Source organism: Gossypium arboreum, chromosome 4 (genome assembly GCF_025698485.1).
Source record: "Gossypium arboreum isolate Shixiya-1 chromosome 4, ASM2569848v2, whole genome shotgun sequence".
Taxonomy (NCBI): Eukaryota; Viridiplantae; Streptophyta; class Magnoliopsida; order Malvales; family Malvaceae; genus Gossypium; species Gossypium arboreum.
Window position 1 is genome coordinate 3,444,474 of NC_069073.1, and position 15,220 is coordinate 3,459,693.

At 34.9% G+C, this 15,220-nt stretch overlaps 1 protein-coding gene across 2 annotated transcripts in view; it reads left to right on the forward strand.

Annotated features, from left to right (window-relative positions):
- The window catches only part of LOC108459349 (uncharacterized), a 53,179-nt gene that overhangs the window by 16,330 nt on the left and 21,629 nt on the right, over positions 1–15,220 (forward strand). For both annotated transcript variants that reach the window (XM_053026919.1, XM_053026920.1), the window contains exons 17-31: positions 394–452; positions 555–657; positions 777–953; positions 1,036–1,152; positions 2,634–2,914; positions 3,130–4,706; positions 4,833–6,010; positions 6,642–6,770; positions 6,859–7,014; positions 10,987–11,565; positions 11,647–11,718; positions 11,818–12,282; positions 12,388–12,571; positions 12,654–13,410; positions 13,524–13,640. In XM_053026919.1, the coding sequence (XP_052882879.1) occupies positions 394–452; positions 555–657; positions 777–953; positions 1,036–1,152; positions 2,634–2,914; positions 3,130–4,706; positions 4,833–6,010; positions 6,642–6,770; positions 6,859–7,014; positions 10,987–11,565; positions 11,647–11,718; positions 11,818–12,282; positions 12,388–12,571; positions 12,654–13,410; positions 13,524–13,640 (5,951 nt within the window). The remainder of the gene's footprint in view (positions 1–393; positions 453–554; positions 658–776; positions 954–1,035; positions 1,153–2,633; positions 2,915–3,129; positions 4,707–4,832; positions 6,011–6,641; positions 6,771–6,858; positions 7,015–10,986; positions 11,566–11,646; positions 11,719–11,817; positions 12,283–12,387; positions 12,572–12,653; positions 13,411–13,523; positions 13,641–15,220) is intronic.

Consider the following 15,220-nt stretch of genomic DNA (forward strand, 5'->3'; position numbering starts at 1 on the left):
AACAAAACCATTTGATTTATATAGTACTGCAACTCACTATAATGGACCAATGGAGACTAAACCCATTGTGCCATAAAATAATTAAGTCGTGTATACTTTCCTCAGACCTGTTCCATGTTACTGGTAACTATGGTTTTGATTTTGATCAAATAAGAGATCAAGTTTGCAACTATTGATGTTACTTCCCTGTTGATGGATGCTTAAATATTGTTTATCCAACAACATTTCAATGTTAAAGAGTCCAATGCATGAACTTACCGTTTTGGTTGTCTTCTTATTTCGTAGTGGCGGTATTCCTTCAGTTCTTCAACCATAGAATAATTAAAATAACATCTTTCTATGTCTTTATACATGGTTGCATATAAGTAATGCTAAGTATTTAACGTAGTGCAGGTTTTATCTTCGCTTAATGGGATTGAAGATGTTAAATCTCGATTGCTAGCAAAAGCTCAGTAAGTGCTTTTGGTACTGGGTATACAGGATAATGTCGGTTAAAATTTTGTATGTTTTCAAATATTCCTTATTGTAGATGCACAAATAATAATATTTTGCAGATGCATCCTGTCGAGTCATGAGAAGGTGGCATGGGATGTTAATATCAGCAACATCACAATTAATTTTCCCTCGGGAAATGCAGTTTCTGAAGAGTTTAACATGGTAATTGCATTGTTTACTGCATTACTTGGATATTCATATTGTTCCTTTTGCTCATTAAAGTTAAAATTTTGTATTATGCTTTATTTACGTGTAGTTTTGTACATCAATTGTGTTCACAGGTTCTTGACTTGGGGTCTCTTGTTTTTGCATCGAAAACGGAGCTCAGTTCAAGTATTGATGGACAATCATTTATCCAGAAGAGCTTAGTTCATTCTGCATCAATCTCTGATTGGTTAACGGGTTTTCAACTACAAGATCTTTATAATCACTTTGAGGTCAACCTAGTTGATTTTGAGGTCAGGTACATTGTTCTTGTTAGATATTCTGTTTAATATTTTCCCTATTCTGAATTCTGATAGTAGCAACTTATGTGAGCAGGTGAAGTTGGTGAAGACTAATTATCCCCACACTATCTCAATTGTGAAAAAGTTTTGTGCCTCTATTGCTTTTGCATCTTGCATTATTCCTGATGAATCAAGACTGAAACAATTGGAGGTAATTAGATTGAATCTTTTAGATTTATATTTTCTAGTACTAAGACAAAGGTACTTTTATTTTAACCATTGGAAATGCTGAAAGTATGTTTGATTCTATCGTCTCCTTTTTTTCCTTGTTGCCCGTTTGATGATTCTGAAACTGAACATTCCTTATTGTATGCTTGCTTATGGACCCTGGAGTTCCTCTTTCTCCTTTCTCTTCCCTCTGTTGACCTCAATTTTTTTTTTCTTTGTTTGTAAATTATAGTTTAGATCAATGCCTAGATTCAGCTAGGTATAAGTGATTTCAGAGGAAACTTTTGGTTGTTTCTTCAGATGAAATCCCTTTTTGCTGCACTAATATGACATCTCTTACTTTAACTGGGGATGGTACGGAACTTCTTGTGTCTTTATATTCGTCTTGTGTGGTGACATTTTGAAGAGGGTGAAGATATTATTCTGATAGCCCTTTGGGTCTCTAGTTTCATGGAAATATTTTGGGATTTAGAGAGGAAGGAAGGAAATGGAGAAAAAACTAGCAGGAAAAAAAAAACTTGATCAAGAACAAGCTCTTTTTAACTTTCAACCGGATACATTTTAGCCAAAGGCTTCATATATTTTTAGGTGGCTTCTAATCTACTTTTCATCCAAATCATGTCCAAAATCGTTGTCTTTATCCAACAAGATAACTACAAATCTTATGAAACATGAAAAACTAACAATGGTGACTGTAATGTGCTAACCTGTAAAATGGAAATATGCCTAACAAAATACATACAAGGTCGAAGACAAATATTCACTATACTCTTGGTTTTAAGTTCTTTTCTTCTTGTTCTTCTGAAATGTCGAAATTCATAACATATTTTTTCTTGTCTGAAATCTTGTTTCTCAGTGTTGATGGAACTCTTTATTATCGTCTGAATTAAGTCCTTATTTCTCTCTAGTTTTATTATGTTGGGAAGCCCAAATAAAAAGGGCAAAGAAAATTCTGTCAGAATTGGTTTTTATTCTAAATTTTTTCTATATGATGTTTGAATTAGTTGGTCTTTGTCTATAAGTGCTTCCTCCATCTTTAAAGGATGTGTAGATTAATAACTGCTCATGTGTCTATTCTTATGAAGATCTCTGAATCTCTGAACTTTAACCTCCCTATATTTCTTGAGAATCTCATTCTTTCCCCAAATTCCCTATACCTCATTGAACAGTTCTCTAGTACCTAAATTTGCTGTTGGCCTCTCTGAATAATTTGTACTGAGATGCAACTGACCGTAAGGCTTGGATATGAACAGATTTTATGGGTTGTATTGCTCTTTTTTGGTTGTTTCTCCCTTCTCCCTTTCTTTTTGCAACTGTGCCATTTGAAGTCACTTGAGGAACCTATATAGTGAAAGTTCTGTACCTGGGAGTTTTTAAGTTTTTGGTTCTTTTAGTTGGATTTGAATGTGTAAATGAGATGTGTACTTCTAGGATTTTCCTACTGAGTGGCTTTCTTGATTGCAGGTTTATGTTAGTGTACCATCGCTTGATGCAAACTTTTCTCTATCAATATATGAGTCAGTTGTTGCACTGATAGTTCTTCTTAATGCACAATGTTCAAGATCTGAACCTGTTGTGCTGAGAAACCCTGATTCACTCCATTCTGCATCAAGTCACCTAGGGGATCGTCCTTTTGGTTTGACTCTAACTGCAAGCATCAATTCTGCAAAGTTACTTCTTGATCTTGCTAATGATGGAGAACATAGCTCTTCCATCATGCTTGCTCTAAAAACTCTAGATGTGTGGTATGTTCCTGACTATTAAGTTTCTTATTAAAATAATGTGGATATAACTGAGATTAAGCCAGAGGCTCTTTGCAAATTGTATACCTGGGTCATATCAATAGTTTTTTTGAGGGTTTTGTTAATAAAGTAATTAGCAATGAATGTTATTTGAATATTTTCTTTACTGAATGCTAGGTAGGTGCATATGCTTTGTATTAAACTTTTTACAATTGCAGGTATTCTCTCATAGAGTATGAGACCTGCCGAGTCTCTTTGAAAGCAATAGAGGTTACTGCACATACGAATGGTGAAAAGAATAACCATGTTTTATGCTCATTTGGAGATCTATATCCCTCAAATACTGCAAATCAGGATGGTATGGCTAATACACTTGGTGATGCAAGTGACCCTTTTGACGAAAATAAAACTGCTGAGGCTTGTTTTGTTTTATATTATGAAGCTATTGCAAGTATAGATTTCACACGTCACAAGTTCACATTATACTTGAATGATGCTGACCTCCATTGCTATCCATATATAATTGGATTATTGGTTGGGTTTTATGATAGAATATGTTCATCTACTGCATTTATTGGAGTTGAGAATGCTGTGGGCCCCACTTTTCAAGATAAAAGTACAAAAAATATGGCAGGTTTTCAGTTCAGAGGCTTTGATTTCTCAAATTACTCTGGAATAGGATCATCTGATTATGCAAGCTTATCTTTGGATTGTTTTCCTTTTATTACAATGCATAATTCAGGTTCTGTAGGTAGTCTAGGGAGTTCACTTCGTTTTTCTGTTCCTGATTGGCGGAAGTCATTCAGTTTAAGAGATAACAAGTTGAGAAGTCCAAGTTGCAGTTCAGAGAAGGGATTTAACCCTTTTCATTCCTCACCACTAAAATCCAAAGTGGGTACGGTTGCATTTCCTGTGTCAGGGAGTTCTCCTGAAGCAAGTCTATATGCTATTGACATCAATCTCTCAGGTGTTAAACTGCATTTCCATGATTCATCTTGTATTGTTGGAACAATAACTCTGCCAACCTCCAAATCTTCGGTTAGCATTTGTGATGATTGTATGGATCTGGTCTCTTCTTCTGAGGGGGTGATTCTTACATCATCGTGGTGGACCAGTAATTTCCATGACTTTTTGTGGGGTCCATCATTACCGAACCTTTCCCCAATCTTAAATATATGTATGAAGAAAAGGAATTTTGGATCACTAAGTTCGCAGCTTGAACTTAGTGTTGGAATTCAGCATACTTGTTGGGTTCTACCATTCCATTACATAGCCATCATAATTGGTTATTTTTCACTGGATGATTGGAGTTCAAATCCAAGTATGCAGTCTACAAGCAAAAGTATTGAGCATATGGAGAACCAAAGTGAGATTGCTATCATTTGTAAATTTGAGGTTCTGGAATCCTCTTTAATTTTTCCCATAGAAAGTGATGACCATCGGTTTCTGAAGACAGATATTCAGCAGTTGTATGGTAGTTTTACAAACCATTGTGTTTTGAGCGATGTACTGAAGGACATTCCTCCTGAATGTGTGGTTCCAGAAAATAAAGTTGCAAGACCGAATAATTGTCTGAATATTTTTGGACGAGATTTGTCTCTATCATTGTTGTTGTTCAAGGATGATTGCATAACGTTTATTCCAGGTCCTAAACCGAGAAATTTCCCTTTGGTGGCACCATTCAGTGCTGATTTTTGGATCAGAATACCTAGTGAATTGGAATCCCTTTCTGAAAAATCTTCTGATTACACATGTATCATGTCAAGGGTTGGTGTTTGTCAAGTTTATGTTGATGGTATGATCAGTTAATATCTCTTGGCAACTTTAAATATGAATAATACTCATCACTTTTTCTATTTGGTATTACTACATTGTTCTATAGTATTGCTGGATTCATTTCTATTCTTGGTCCTTTTGACAGATTTTTATTTCATTGGTGGATTTGAAGTGTTACTGGAAATCATCGACCGGTTTTCCATTGTTCATGATGAATCAAAAAGTTACACTTGTGATGTTTTACAGTTCCTACAGTCAAGGAGGTTGCAAAAGGAAAATAAGGAAGTATCAGTTATAGATTCTTCCATAACCTTGATCGAAGTCAGATGTTATGTTGAATCACTCTTGATACAATTGAATCGGTTGGGGAAAGACTTACTTGAGCCAGTTTCTAAAGCTGAAATGAGCTTTATTTGCTCCATGTCTCTGATAAATGAGACACATATGAACTTGGATTTAAGTTTTTACTCTTTAGAATTATTGTCACTTCCAAATTTGGTTATACTAGCACGCTGTTCTGATGCTTGCTCAACCTCATCAGTTTTTGATCTTTCTTTCTCAAAATCTGATCCATGTCAAAATGAGTTCTCTATTTGTCTTCCTTCTCTTAATATCTGGCTACACTGTTCTGACTGGACTGACATCCTTGACCTGTTTGATTCTTATGGGAAAAAACTTACCACAACTGCAAAATTAGATTCATTGCCAGGGAGTTCAGCCATGAGTGTACCAGAACATGTTCCTCAAATTTCTGATAAAATGTCTGCCCCAACTTATGTGCCACTTAGCACCATGCAGGAAACAGTTGTTGTCCTGAGGTCTGAAAATATTGGAATCATGTTTTATTTTCCAATGCATGTTGCTGGAGAAGAATTTACTGAATTGGTGTTCGCTGAAAAGGGCTTGAAGAATGTTTCATCTACTGGTACTGAAGGGAAGCTTTGTAAACTTTTGACATTTATGACGCACAGCAAAAGTAGTGAACTAATTATTTCTGGTAAAAATGCAAAGTTCAAGTGTATTCTGGAAAAAACAAGTGGTGCTGTGGGTTTCCAAGGCGATGATAATGTCAATTATTGGCCTCTCTTCCAGATATCTCAAGTTAATGTGGAGACTGAGATATGCAATATCGAGGAAAAGCCAGTACATGTCAATCTGGAGATTCAATGTGATCAGCTGGATGTATGGTTATCACATCAAATATTTTTTTTCTTGCATGATGTAAGGTTTGATGTTCCTGGATCAAGATCTCAGTATGACTTTGGAAGCGTGGAATTCCAGATCCAGCTAAGGAAGGGATCTGTTATGGTATCTGATGGAAGGGTAACTTTACTACTTTATCCAGTTGACCTTGAAATGTTGAACTAGTGATTGAGAAGAGTTAATTGGTGTTATTGCTTATGCTCTCTTTGTTGTTGCATTATACTTTTGTTGGAAAAAGGTTTCTGATGAAGCATTAATTACTGTTTCTTGTCATGTATACAACTTTATCTGCATGTGTCGTGCTATTCATTATTTGCAAATTGTTAACTGTGCAATAATTCACTTGCCTCAATTCTATAAAAAAAATTGCCTACCATGTATGGAGCTTGCATGATGTGTAGGAGATCAAGATTTCATATGGTGTGGGTCAATCTTATATTTTTAAGTTTTGATACTTTCTCTTCCTCCACAAGTGATGTGGGAGAAAGGCATGATATTCTGCTTTCCAATTACAGTTTATGAAATATCGTATGGTTGTTTGGCTGCTTCTCAAAATTTGTAGCTGTCGAGATAAACTATGTATTGCAACTAGGCAGTTATCTCAACATCCTTAATTTTGTTGTTCTTTTCTTTCTCTGTTTAATTAAAGTTACTGTGTGTTATCTATCAAAAAGAAAAAAAAAACATCTTATTTGGTTGACTTCGTCACCACATACCATTTCATTTATTAAGTTCTGTTCTATCTTTTCAGTGGAGTTGCAGTGGACCTCTTTTAGAAGTTCTTCTGAAAAACTTCCTGTTACGTGCTAATTTTACTGGAAACAACATGAATGGTGCAGTTGCATGTGATCTCCAAGTGAATTACAATAATGTTCACAAGGTATATTGGCATATAATATGTATTGCTATTGTATTTTAATCTTTACCATGACTTATATTCCTTGGTGTACTGCTTGGATTTGTTGTAGGTCTTCTGGGAGCCTTTTCTTGAGCCCTGGAAGTTTGAGATGGAGATAATTAGAAAACAGAACCTGAATGCTCTGCTAGACAACTCCAATATTACGGATGTACATCTCATTTCAACAGGACAGCTTAACTTCAACTTTACAGAACCCCTAATTGAGGTACATGTTTGTACTCTTTCCTTTTCATGTTCTTGATATTTGTGTGATCACCTTTCAGATAAGTGACTTAGGTGCTTGAATAAGGTGCGAAATAAGGGATGGGTGGAAGAGAGTGGGAGAAAGTAAAGGTAGGGTAGATATCATAGGGAAAATGGGTAGGAGCAGAGGAATTAGAAGAGGAGAAACTGAGGTAAAATAGAGCCTTTTGATACAAATGATGGTATCCGGTCATACCTATACTCAATTCACCATTAACATTGATTATTGAAACTCAGTGCATGAGTGATTAGACTACTCAATGATCTAAATTCTTAATAAATTAGAAAGACAGCGATGTTGGTAATCTATTGGTCAAGCTGTATTTTTGATCCTTATACTTAAGGCCATATGGCAGATTTACTCTTACAATGATTTTGAGAATTATTCTACATCAGCTCTTTCAGAACTTGAAATTTTAGCCCAATGAAATGATGGATAATAGAGTTGATTTTCCTTCTTGAAGTCTGCTGACATAATTGTTGACCCTAATGTGGTATTGACTTAGCATATGTAGCGAGCTTATTTGCTGGTGGTTTGGGGTTCTTAAGTGTGGGTTTTCCAAATCCATGTGGCCTTGCGTTTTTTTTTTTGGGGGGTGGGGGTGGGGTAGGAGGCTGATGGCATAGACTGCTATTTTAGTTGAAACTTTTTGAAAACTTTTAAATTCTTTGTTGCTTATATTTTTGGTTGCCATTTGTTGTGATATTGGATTGGTTCTAGTAAGAAGAATGGACACAAACACAATAGAGGTATGATATGAGATGGATATGACAACACATGCAAATTTCTAGAAATTACACGGGTATGGTAGGCACAAAAATAGTTTTTTAAATAAAAATGTAAAATTGATAGTTTTCAGTCAAATATTAACATGGAAATAAAATTAGTTTTGAATCTAAAAGCTTAAAAAATCCATTGGGGCCAGGTAACTCAAAGGCCTAATTTATCATACTCTGTATCACTCAACAAGATAATTTTTTTAATGTATGTTAGTCGTCTCATTTTGTACTGTTTCTGTCTTCTTCTTCCCAAATATTAAAGTTACAAATAGCATAAAAACTGTTCTTTTTCTTAGATAAAACTAATAATTTTCTTAGCAATCACAGTGAAGTTAATTCATCTTTTATTTATTATTCTTAATTAGCAAGTACTTAGTTGACCAAAAAATCATAGCTAGTGGTTAACCAAAATGGGTCATCATATCTTTTTAATGAAAATGATTTGAAGAGCATTAACAATTTAAACTCAAAGTGGAGCACTTAAAAAGAATTCCCAAAGAAAACACTGAAAAAGAACCCATAAAGATTCAAAGAGGAACACAAAATCTATAAAATAAGAACTAAAATAAAATATGAGGATTGATACCTGACAGATATAACCAAAGCTAACATATTTGTTTTCAGTCCACGAAGGAAGAATAATATAAAAGAAAGATAAGAGAAAACGAATAACAAAGCCAACTGACAGTTTGATGATGGCTAGAGGATTTGGAGGAAACCAAACTGACCAATTGTGGAGAAGGAAACGATGAAGAAAGAAAATGAAAGTATAGAGGCTGCTGGTGGTCGATTAGTCTTAGTTTTATGGCTTTAGTCATTCTTATTCTTAGGGTATTTCGCAAAAAAAAAAAAAAAAAAAAAAAAGGCTTTTCAGGAAGGTTTGAACTGTTGGATGTGAATAGCATCCGAGTAATATATAGCATTTAGTACTTGAGTTTGGCTTTAATGTTCAATGTGATACCTGAATCCTTGTGTCCTAATTAAGTACCTAAGTTTGGATTCTGTTATTGAGGGTGGTTCCCAAAGTTAATGGTGTTAAATGTTTAAGTTTGAATCAATGGACACATGATACATGTATTATTTTTAGTTTTTAAATGAATTTATTTTAATGTTTTGTTTTTAATTTCATTAATATTACATAATATAAAAAATTAGTGATAAAACTAAAATTATTAAACCAAATTCATTAACCCAAAAAAGTTTAAACATTTCCTTAACTCATTCTGCCGATTCCTTTCCTTCACCATTCCTAACGCTTGAGATTGCATAGATTTGATTCCTTTCCTTCACTTTCTAACTCTCTCATTTCTCACTTTTAGTCCATTTCTTTTTCAACTCTCAACCCCATCTCCATGGCCAAGCTATTCATTCTCTTCTTTTTCAACTCAGGCTTTCAATTATTCCTCAGCTTCCATCAAGATCTAGAATGAAAAAGAAGAAAAGTTGGTGATGAAATAAAGTATGAGAAGATGAAATGAAACGGGTTGAGAATCCCATAGAAGAGATGGGCTTTTGCAGACGATTTAGGTCTTAAAAAGAATTAAAAAAAGGAGAATTTTTACTTCCATTTTCTCATTTTCACTCAAATTTTTAAAAATTATAATTATTCTTTCTTCTTTGGACAATACGAAGAATTTAAGAAGATGAGTCATTTTTGCTTTTATTTTTCTTAATTTTAGTTTTAATTTTATCATTGAACTTGATGGTCGTGTTGGGAAATTAAAGGAGGAGGAGGGTGATTTTGTTTTAGTAAATTGAGGTTGATATTTTGGGTGAGTTAATTTGAAGTTTAATTTTGTAACTGTTTTAATTGTGGGATTAGGGAGTAATGGTGGGGATGACAGTGGAGGTGGTGGTGCTGGCTGTGGAAATGGAGGAAAGCATTTCGGCTTGGTTTCTTGCTCGATTTGCCTTGAAATGGTTACTGAAAATGGGCATTGGTCATGGGCTAAGCTTCAATGTGGTCATCAGTTTCATTTTTGGGGTTGAGAGCCAAAAACATGGAGAGATGGAGTGCTAAAACATGGAGAGGATTGCAGAATTTTTTTTGGGTAATTACATTTTCTTTAATTAATTATAAAATGAAAATGAAATTAAAAAATAATATAACATGTAAATACATGTGTCGCATGACTATTGGTTTAGATTTAACCATTTAACATGGTTAACCTTGAGGACCAATTCCGGCCAATTCCGGTATCAGAATTCGAACTTAAGTACTTAATTGGGACAAACAAAAATATAGGTACCACATTGAAAATTGAAGCCAAACTTAGGTACCAAATGGTATATTAAGATAATTTAGTGATGGTGGAAGGCAGCTAGCAGGGCATAACTAGGATCTGAGTTCTCTGCAGCTGGCTGGGAGCTTCTGTTTAGAGAGTAAGGGTGTGAATTTAGGGAGATTGATAGAGAAATGAATTAAGAAAGCCATATTGATAAGAAAAAATTCAACTTCATCAGATGGCTGAACAAATTTATTATTATTTGCAATGTCGGCAATGCCATTGTCAGACCAGCAAGTCGAGGTCCACATCAGTGAACTCAAAGGTGGGAAATAAACTTTGCTACTGATTGGACTGAAATTCCAAATCCTGAAAAGTTGTGGTAGCAAAATTCTTTCAGTCATTGCAGGGGGCTTTTGTGGCCTAACCACAGGGTTGATAGCATAATTTGACTGAATCCAAGGATAAAGTATATGCAGAGTACAACTGAGTTCATAAAATATAATGAAATCAGTAAAACTAAATCCAAAAATAATTGCTCATAATCATTCGGACATCATTGTTACAATATCACTTTATGGTGCAAACTCTCGATCTTAAAATCACATTTCTTGTGAAGCACTGTAAACAATTGAATATTTGTCATTCAGAGAAAATAGGTAAACTGGTAGTTGTCATAAATATTGTTCGTCTTCATTGTTCATGCTTGTGCACCAGAGTAAAATTTATATAGATTTTTAATCTGCTGTATAATCACCTTAGTTTCATATGATATAGACAGTTTTCTCAAGGCGTTTTCTTCTAATGATATTGTTACCACACTAATCTCATGTTTCAGTATTTTCTTATGTTTAGATTTTTACTATTAATCTAAAATATAACTTTTCTTCTTCTTTTCTTTTTTTTTTTAAAAAAAAAAAAAAAACCAGACTGTTCTCAGGACAATTGAAATGGTTAAGGATGCCTGGGGATTTTTGGAACATGATTCTTCTGAAAAGCAAAGATTTCTTGATCCTCAGCTCACTGAAAATATGTCAGGAGGAAGATACGCTCCTTATATACTTCAAAACCTGACTTCTTCACCTCTAGAGTATCATGTTTATCAAGGACTGGCCAGTTCTGATCAGTTTGATGCCTCAAAAGAGAAAGATGGAAAAATTGTGCAAGCTGGCGCTTCTGTTCCAATTTATCTTAATGACATACCGGAGGAACAACTTTATCATTATAGGCCTAGTCATTCTTCTGACAATCTCAGTGAGAGGCAATCAAATGGGGTGGCTCATCATTTGATGACTATTCAACTTGATGGCATGTCTGTTCCTTCTGCTCCTGTTTCAATGGATCTTGTTGGACTTACATATTTTGAGGTTGATTTTTCAAATAATTCACAATACAATGTAAACCTGAAAGAAAATGGTGCAACTGACGGAAAGAATGGTTTTGTTGTACCTGTTGTGTTTGATGTTTCTGTGCAACGGTATAGCAAGCTAATACGTTTGTACTCAACAGTATGTATACGTGCGCATATTATCACAGATTTTTCTACTTTTAGTTGTTTGTTAGCTTCTTCTAATTCCTGTTAACTTCAGGTGATAATTCTAAATGCTACTTCAATTCCATTGGAACTAAGGTTTGATATCCCATTTGGTATTTCACCTAAGGTGCGCTCGGATCTATTGTTTGATTCCTATAAATTTCACTGTTTATACAAATTTATGGATACTTGTCTTCATCTCTTCATTTTGGATTGATTATTCCAGATTCTAGACCCAGTATATCCTGGTCAAGAGTTTCCACTGCCTCTACATTTGGCTGAAGCTGGTCGCATGAGGTGGCGTCCTCTTGGGAATTCTTACCTGTGGAGTGAAGCACACAACCTCTCTGATCTTCTCTCCTTGGAAGGCAAGATTGGATTTCTCAGATCTTTTGTCTGTTACCCATCTCATCCAAGCAGTGACCCATTTCGTTGTTGCCTATCACTTCGGCATATTAGCATACCTGCAGCTGACAGGCTAAAGAAAGGCTCAGGGAGCTGTAATGATGATACTGTGAGCCAGTCAATCCAAAGTAGCAGCAAAAATATAAAAGATTTGTGCAAGTCAAAAGATCGTTATATTCATCAAATGACTTTAAGTACTCCTTTAGTCATTAATAACTATCTTCCTGAGGCAATATCATTGACGATTGAAAGTGGTGGAATTACACGTACTGCATTGCTTTCAAAGGTCTGTGCTTCATTTCTACTGTGACAAATGTAGTTTTGTGCATCAGTTTACTTATTAGGATATAATGCTCTGAACTAATGTAAAAGCATATACCTGCCTTTTCAGATAATCAATTTCTTTCATCATATTGATCTATCACATGACCTGACACTGGAGTTCAATATTTATGGATATAGACCATCAGTCCTTAAGTTTCCACGCACAGAAACATTCAGTAAAACTGCTAAGTTCAGTGGAACAAAGTTCTCTCAGTCTGAAACCGTGGCCTTTGAACCTGATACATGTAGTGGTAATTTATATCTACTCATGGTTAACTACTTTATTACTTATCGAATTCATTTCATAGTGCATCTGTTACTTTTTTCCTCTAGGCCCAATATATGTAACTATGGAAAAGATGATGGACGCATTCTCTGGTGCTCGAGAACTCTTCATATATGTTCCCTTTCTCTTATATAACTGCACACCATTCCCACTCAGTATTTCAGAGTCCGCCAATGAGATGGACAGAACTGTCTGTACTTTACCTTCCTGTTACAATCAAGTTGATAATGAGCTGTTTCAAGGCACCAGAGATGGTCTGAGCCTTTTATTTTCTAACCAACACTCAGCTATTGAATCTCCACAAATTGAGAGTTTGGGCTTGTCATTCTCGAAAGATCGCATTGTTTCAACCAGAAAAACATTTGATCTGCAGTTAGGAAGATTTGTTAGAAATCCCTTGATTTCATTGTCTCAGAAGCAAACTGACCAACATGATTCAGTTGATAAGAAAAATTCGTCAAATAATCTGAAGAATCGATTGGGTTCAAGCACTCGGTTGTCAGGGAATAATGACTTTATGGAGAAAGAGTGTGGAATGGTTAAGGCATGCATATATTCTCCACATCCTATTTCTTCCGGAAGTGAAATTATGGTTTGCGTAGCTAATAGTTCTCGTGGACATAACTCAGAAAATGTGCCTAGTTCACCATGGTCAGGGCCTTTTCTTCTAGTCCCACCAAGTGGTTCAACAACTGTTCTTGTTCCCCAGCCATTATCAAATGCAATGTTTATATTATCTGTTACATCTAATGCTATTCCTGGAGCATTTGCTGGAAGGACACGGGCTATTACTTTTCAGCCAAGGTAATGATTTTCCTAAGAATCCAAAAATTACTGCTGTCTCTTGTCAAATAATTTTACTTTTCTTGAAAACATTCTTTTTTTGTCTCTTTCATAGCAAGTTTTTTCTTGTGCAGATATGTTATCAGTAATGCATGCAGCAAGGAGTTATATTATAAGCAGAAGGGAACTGATATTATTTATCATTTGGGTGTTGGGCAACATTCACAGCTCCATTGGACTGATACAACAAGGTACTTTGCCATCTTTATGTTGAAAGATTTTATTCCACATCAATTTTACTTGAATTTGTGGTTTTATCTTTACATTCAAGTTTGGATTCTCTATCTATTGCCAGTTCCTCAAAGATATGTTGAAAGATTTTATTCCACATCAATTTTACTTGAATTTGTGGTTCTATCTTTACATTCAAGTTTGGATTCTCTATCTATTGCCAGTTCCTTAAAGAGCATACTTTTCCCCACTGTATTTGCTACTCTTTGATCTGCTTGTTGTGTTTATATGTGATGTCCAATCACATTATAGGCCTGTTAAGATATATCATGCAATATGTCTAGTTCTGCTACATGTGAAACGGACTGTTACGTGGTAATAATCCCCTATTGATGAAATTTGTGGTAGGCACATAATATAGCAATGGCCTCTCCAACTCTTACCTATTGATTTTTCATTGGACCTTCCTAAAATTGGATTCAAGTTGAATGCTTAACGTGGTATTGGAACTCAAGTTAGTTGTTACTTGTTCTTATTGCTTATTGCCCCAGAAGTGTTTATCCATGTGAAAGGCCTATTTGTTTCTGTTGTTGGTATTGGAACAAGTCTTTAGGGGAGTACCGAGTTGTGTTAACTGATAACTCATTTTGGTTAAGTTTTCAGTTTGTTCTCTTTATATTCAGGTTGGGCTTCACTATTTATTGGCAGATAGTTTTAGGCTGAATGCCTTTATTAAAATTTAACATGTTTTTCACGAGATACTATTCTTTAACATTACTATCATATAAAGATTTTTGGACCGTCGTTAATGCTTTTTTTCATGGGAATCTTGGATTCTCCAGCAACAGATTTATGAAAATTTGATGCTTGGGAATAAGATATCGGCAATAGTCTTCCTTTATGTGTTTTAAATTGGGATATTTTATATCTTGTATGGTTTGTAAGGTGTATTTCAAATAATATGACAGAAATTTCAATCTTTTTTTCAGTAAAAATTGCCCTTGCTGCCTACCTTACGTAAGATGTGTCATGTGAGCAACTACCTGTCTTTGCAGTATGTTATACATGACTTAATGAAAGCCTTAATGCACTGTGTTTCACTATTGATAAGCTAACCCCCAATGGCTACAACCGCAAAGCCAAGCCATTCTTCAAGTCCTTAGTCAAAGTGATCTAGTTAATTTATCTGTAGACTCTTAACTACATGTGCTCACTATTTGTAGTCTATTTTCAAATACATCCTCAATAACCTCATATTTCCAATGAACAGTTTATGATCTTTGCAATGCTATAATTTGCTTCCTCATAAAGTTATCAAGCTTTCTTATCTTCAAAACTTGCTGTATATGGTTCCCTACTTCACTAGGAAGGTGAAGAACTGCATTAATTAGTGGGTTTTAGGAGGAATAGTAGCACTTCTATGTGCTGGCACTAACATGATTTAACCAATGGAAGAAGCTGCTGGCAAACATGAATCTGGATTGAACCAAGGTTGCTACTTGAATCAATTATAATTATTTACGAAGCCTTCGCTAAGAGGAAGAGAAAGAGAGAGAGTATTGGATTATCATCATCTAACTAAGTTTTAATTAGAATGGGA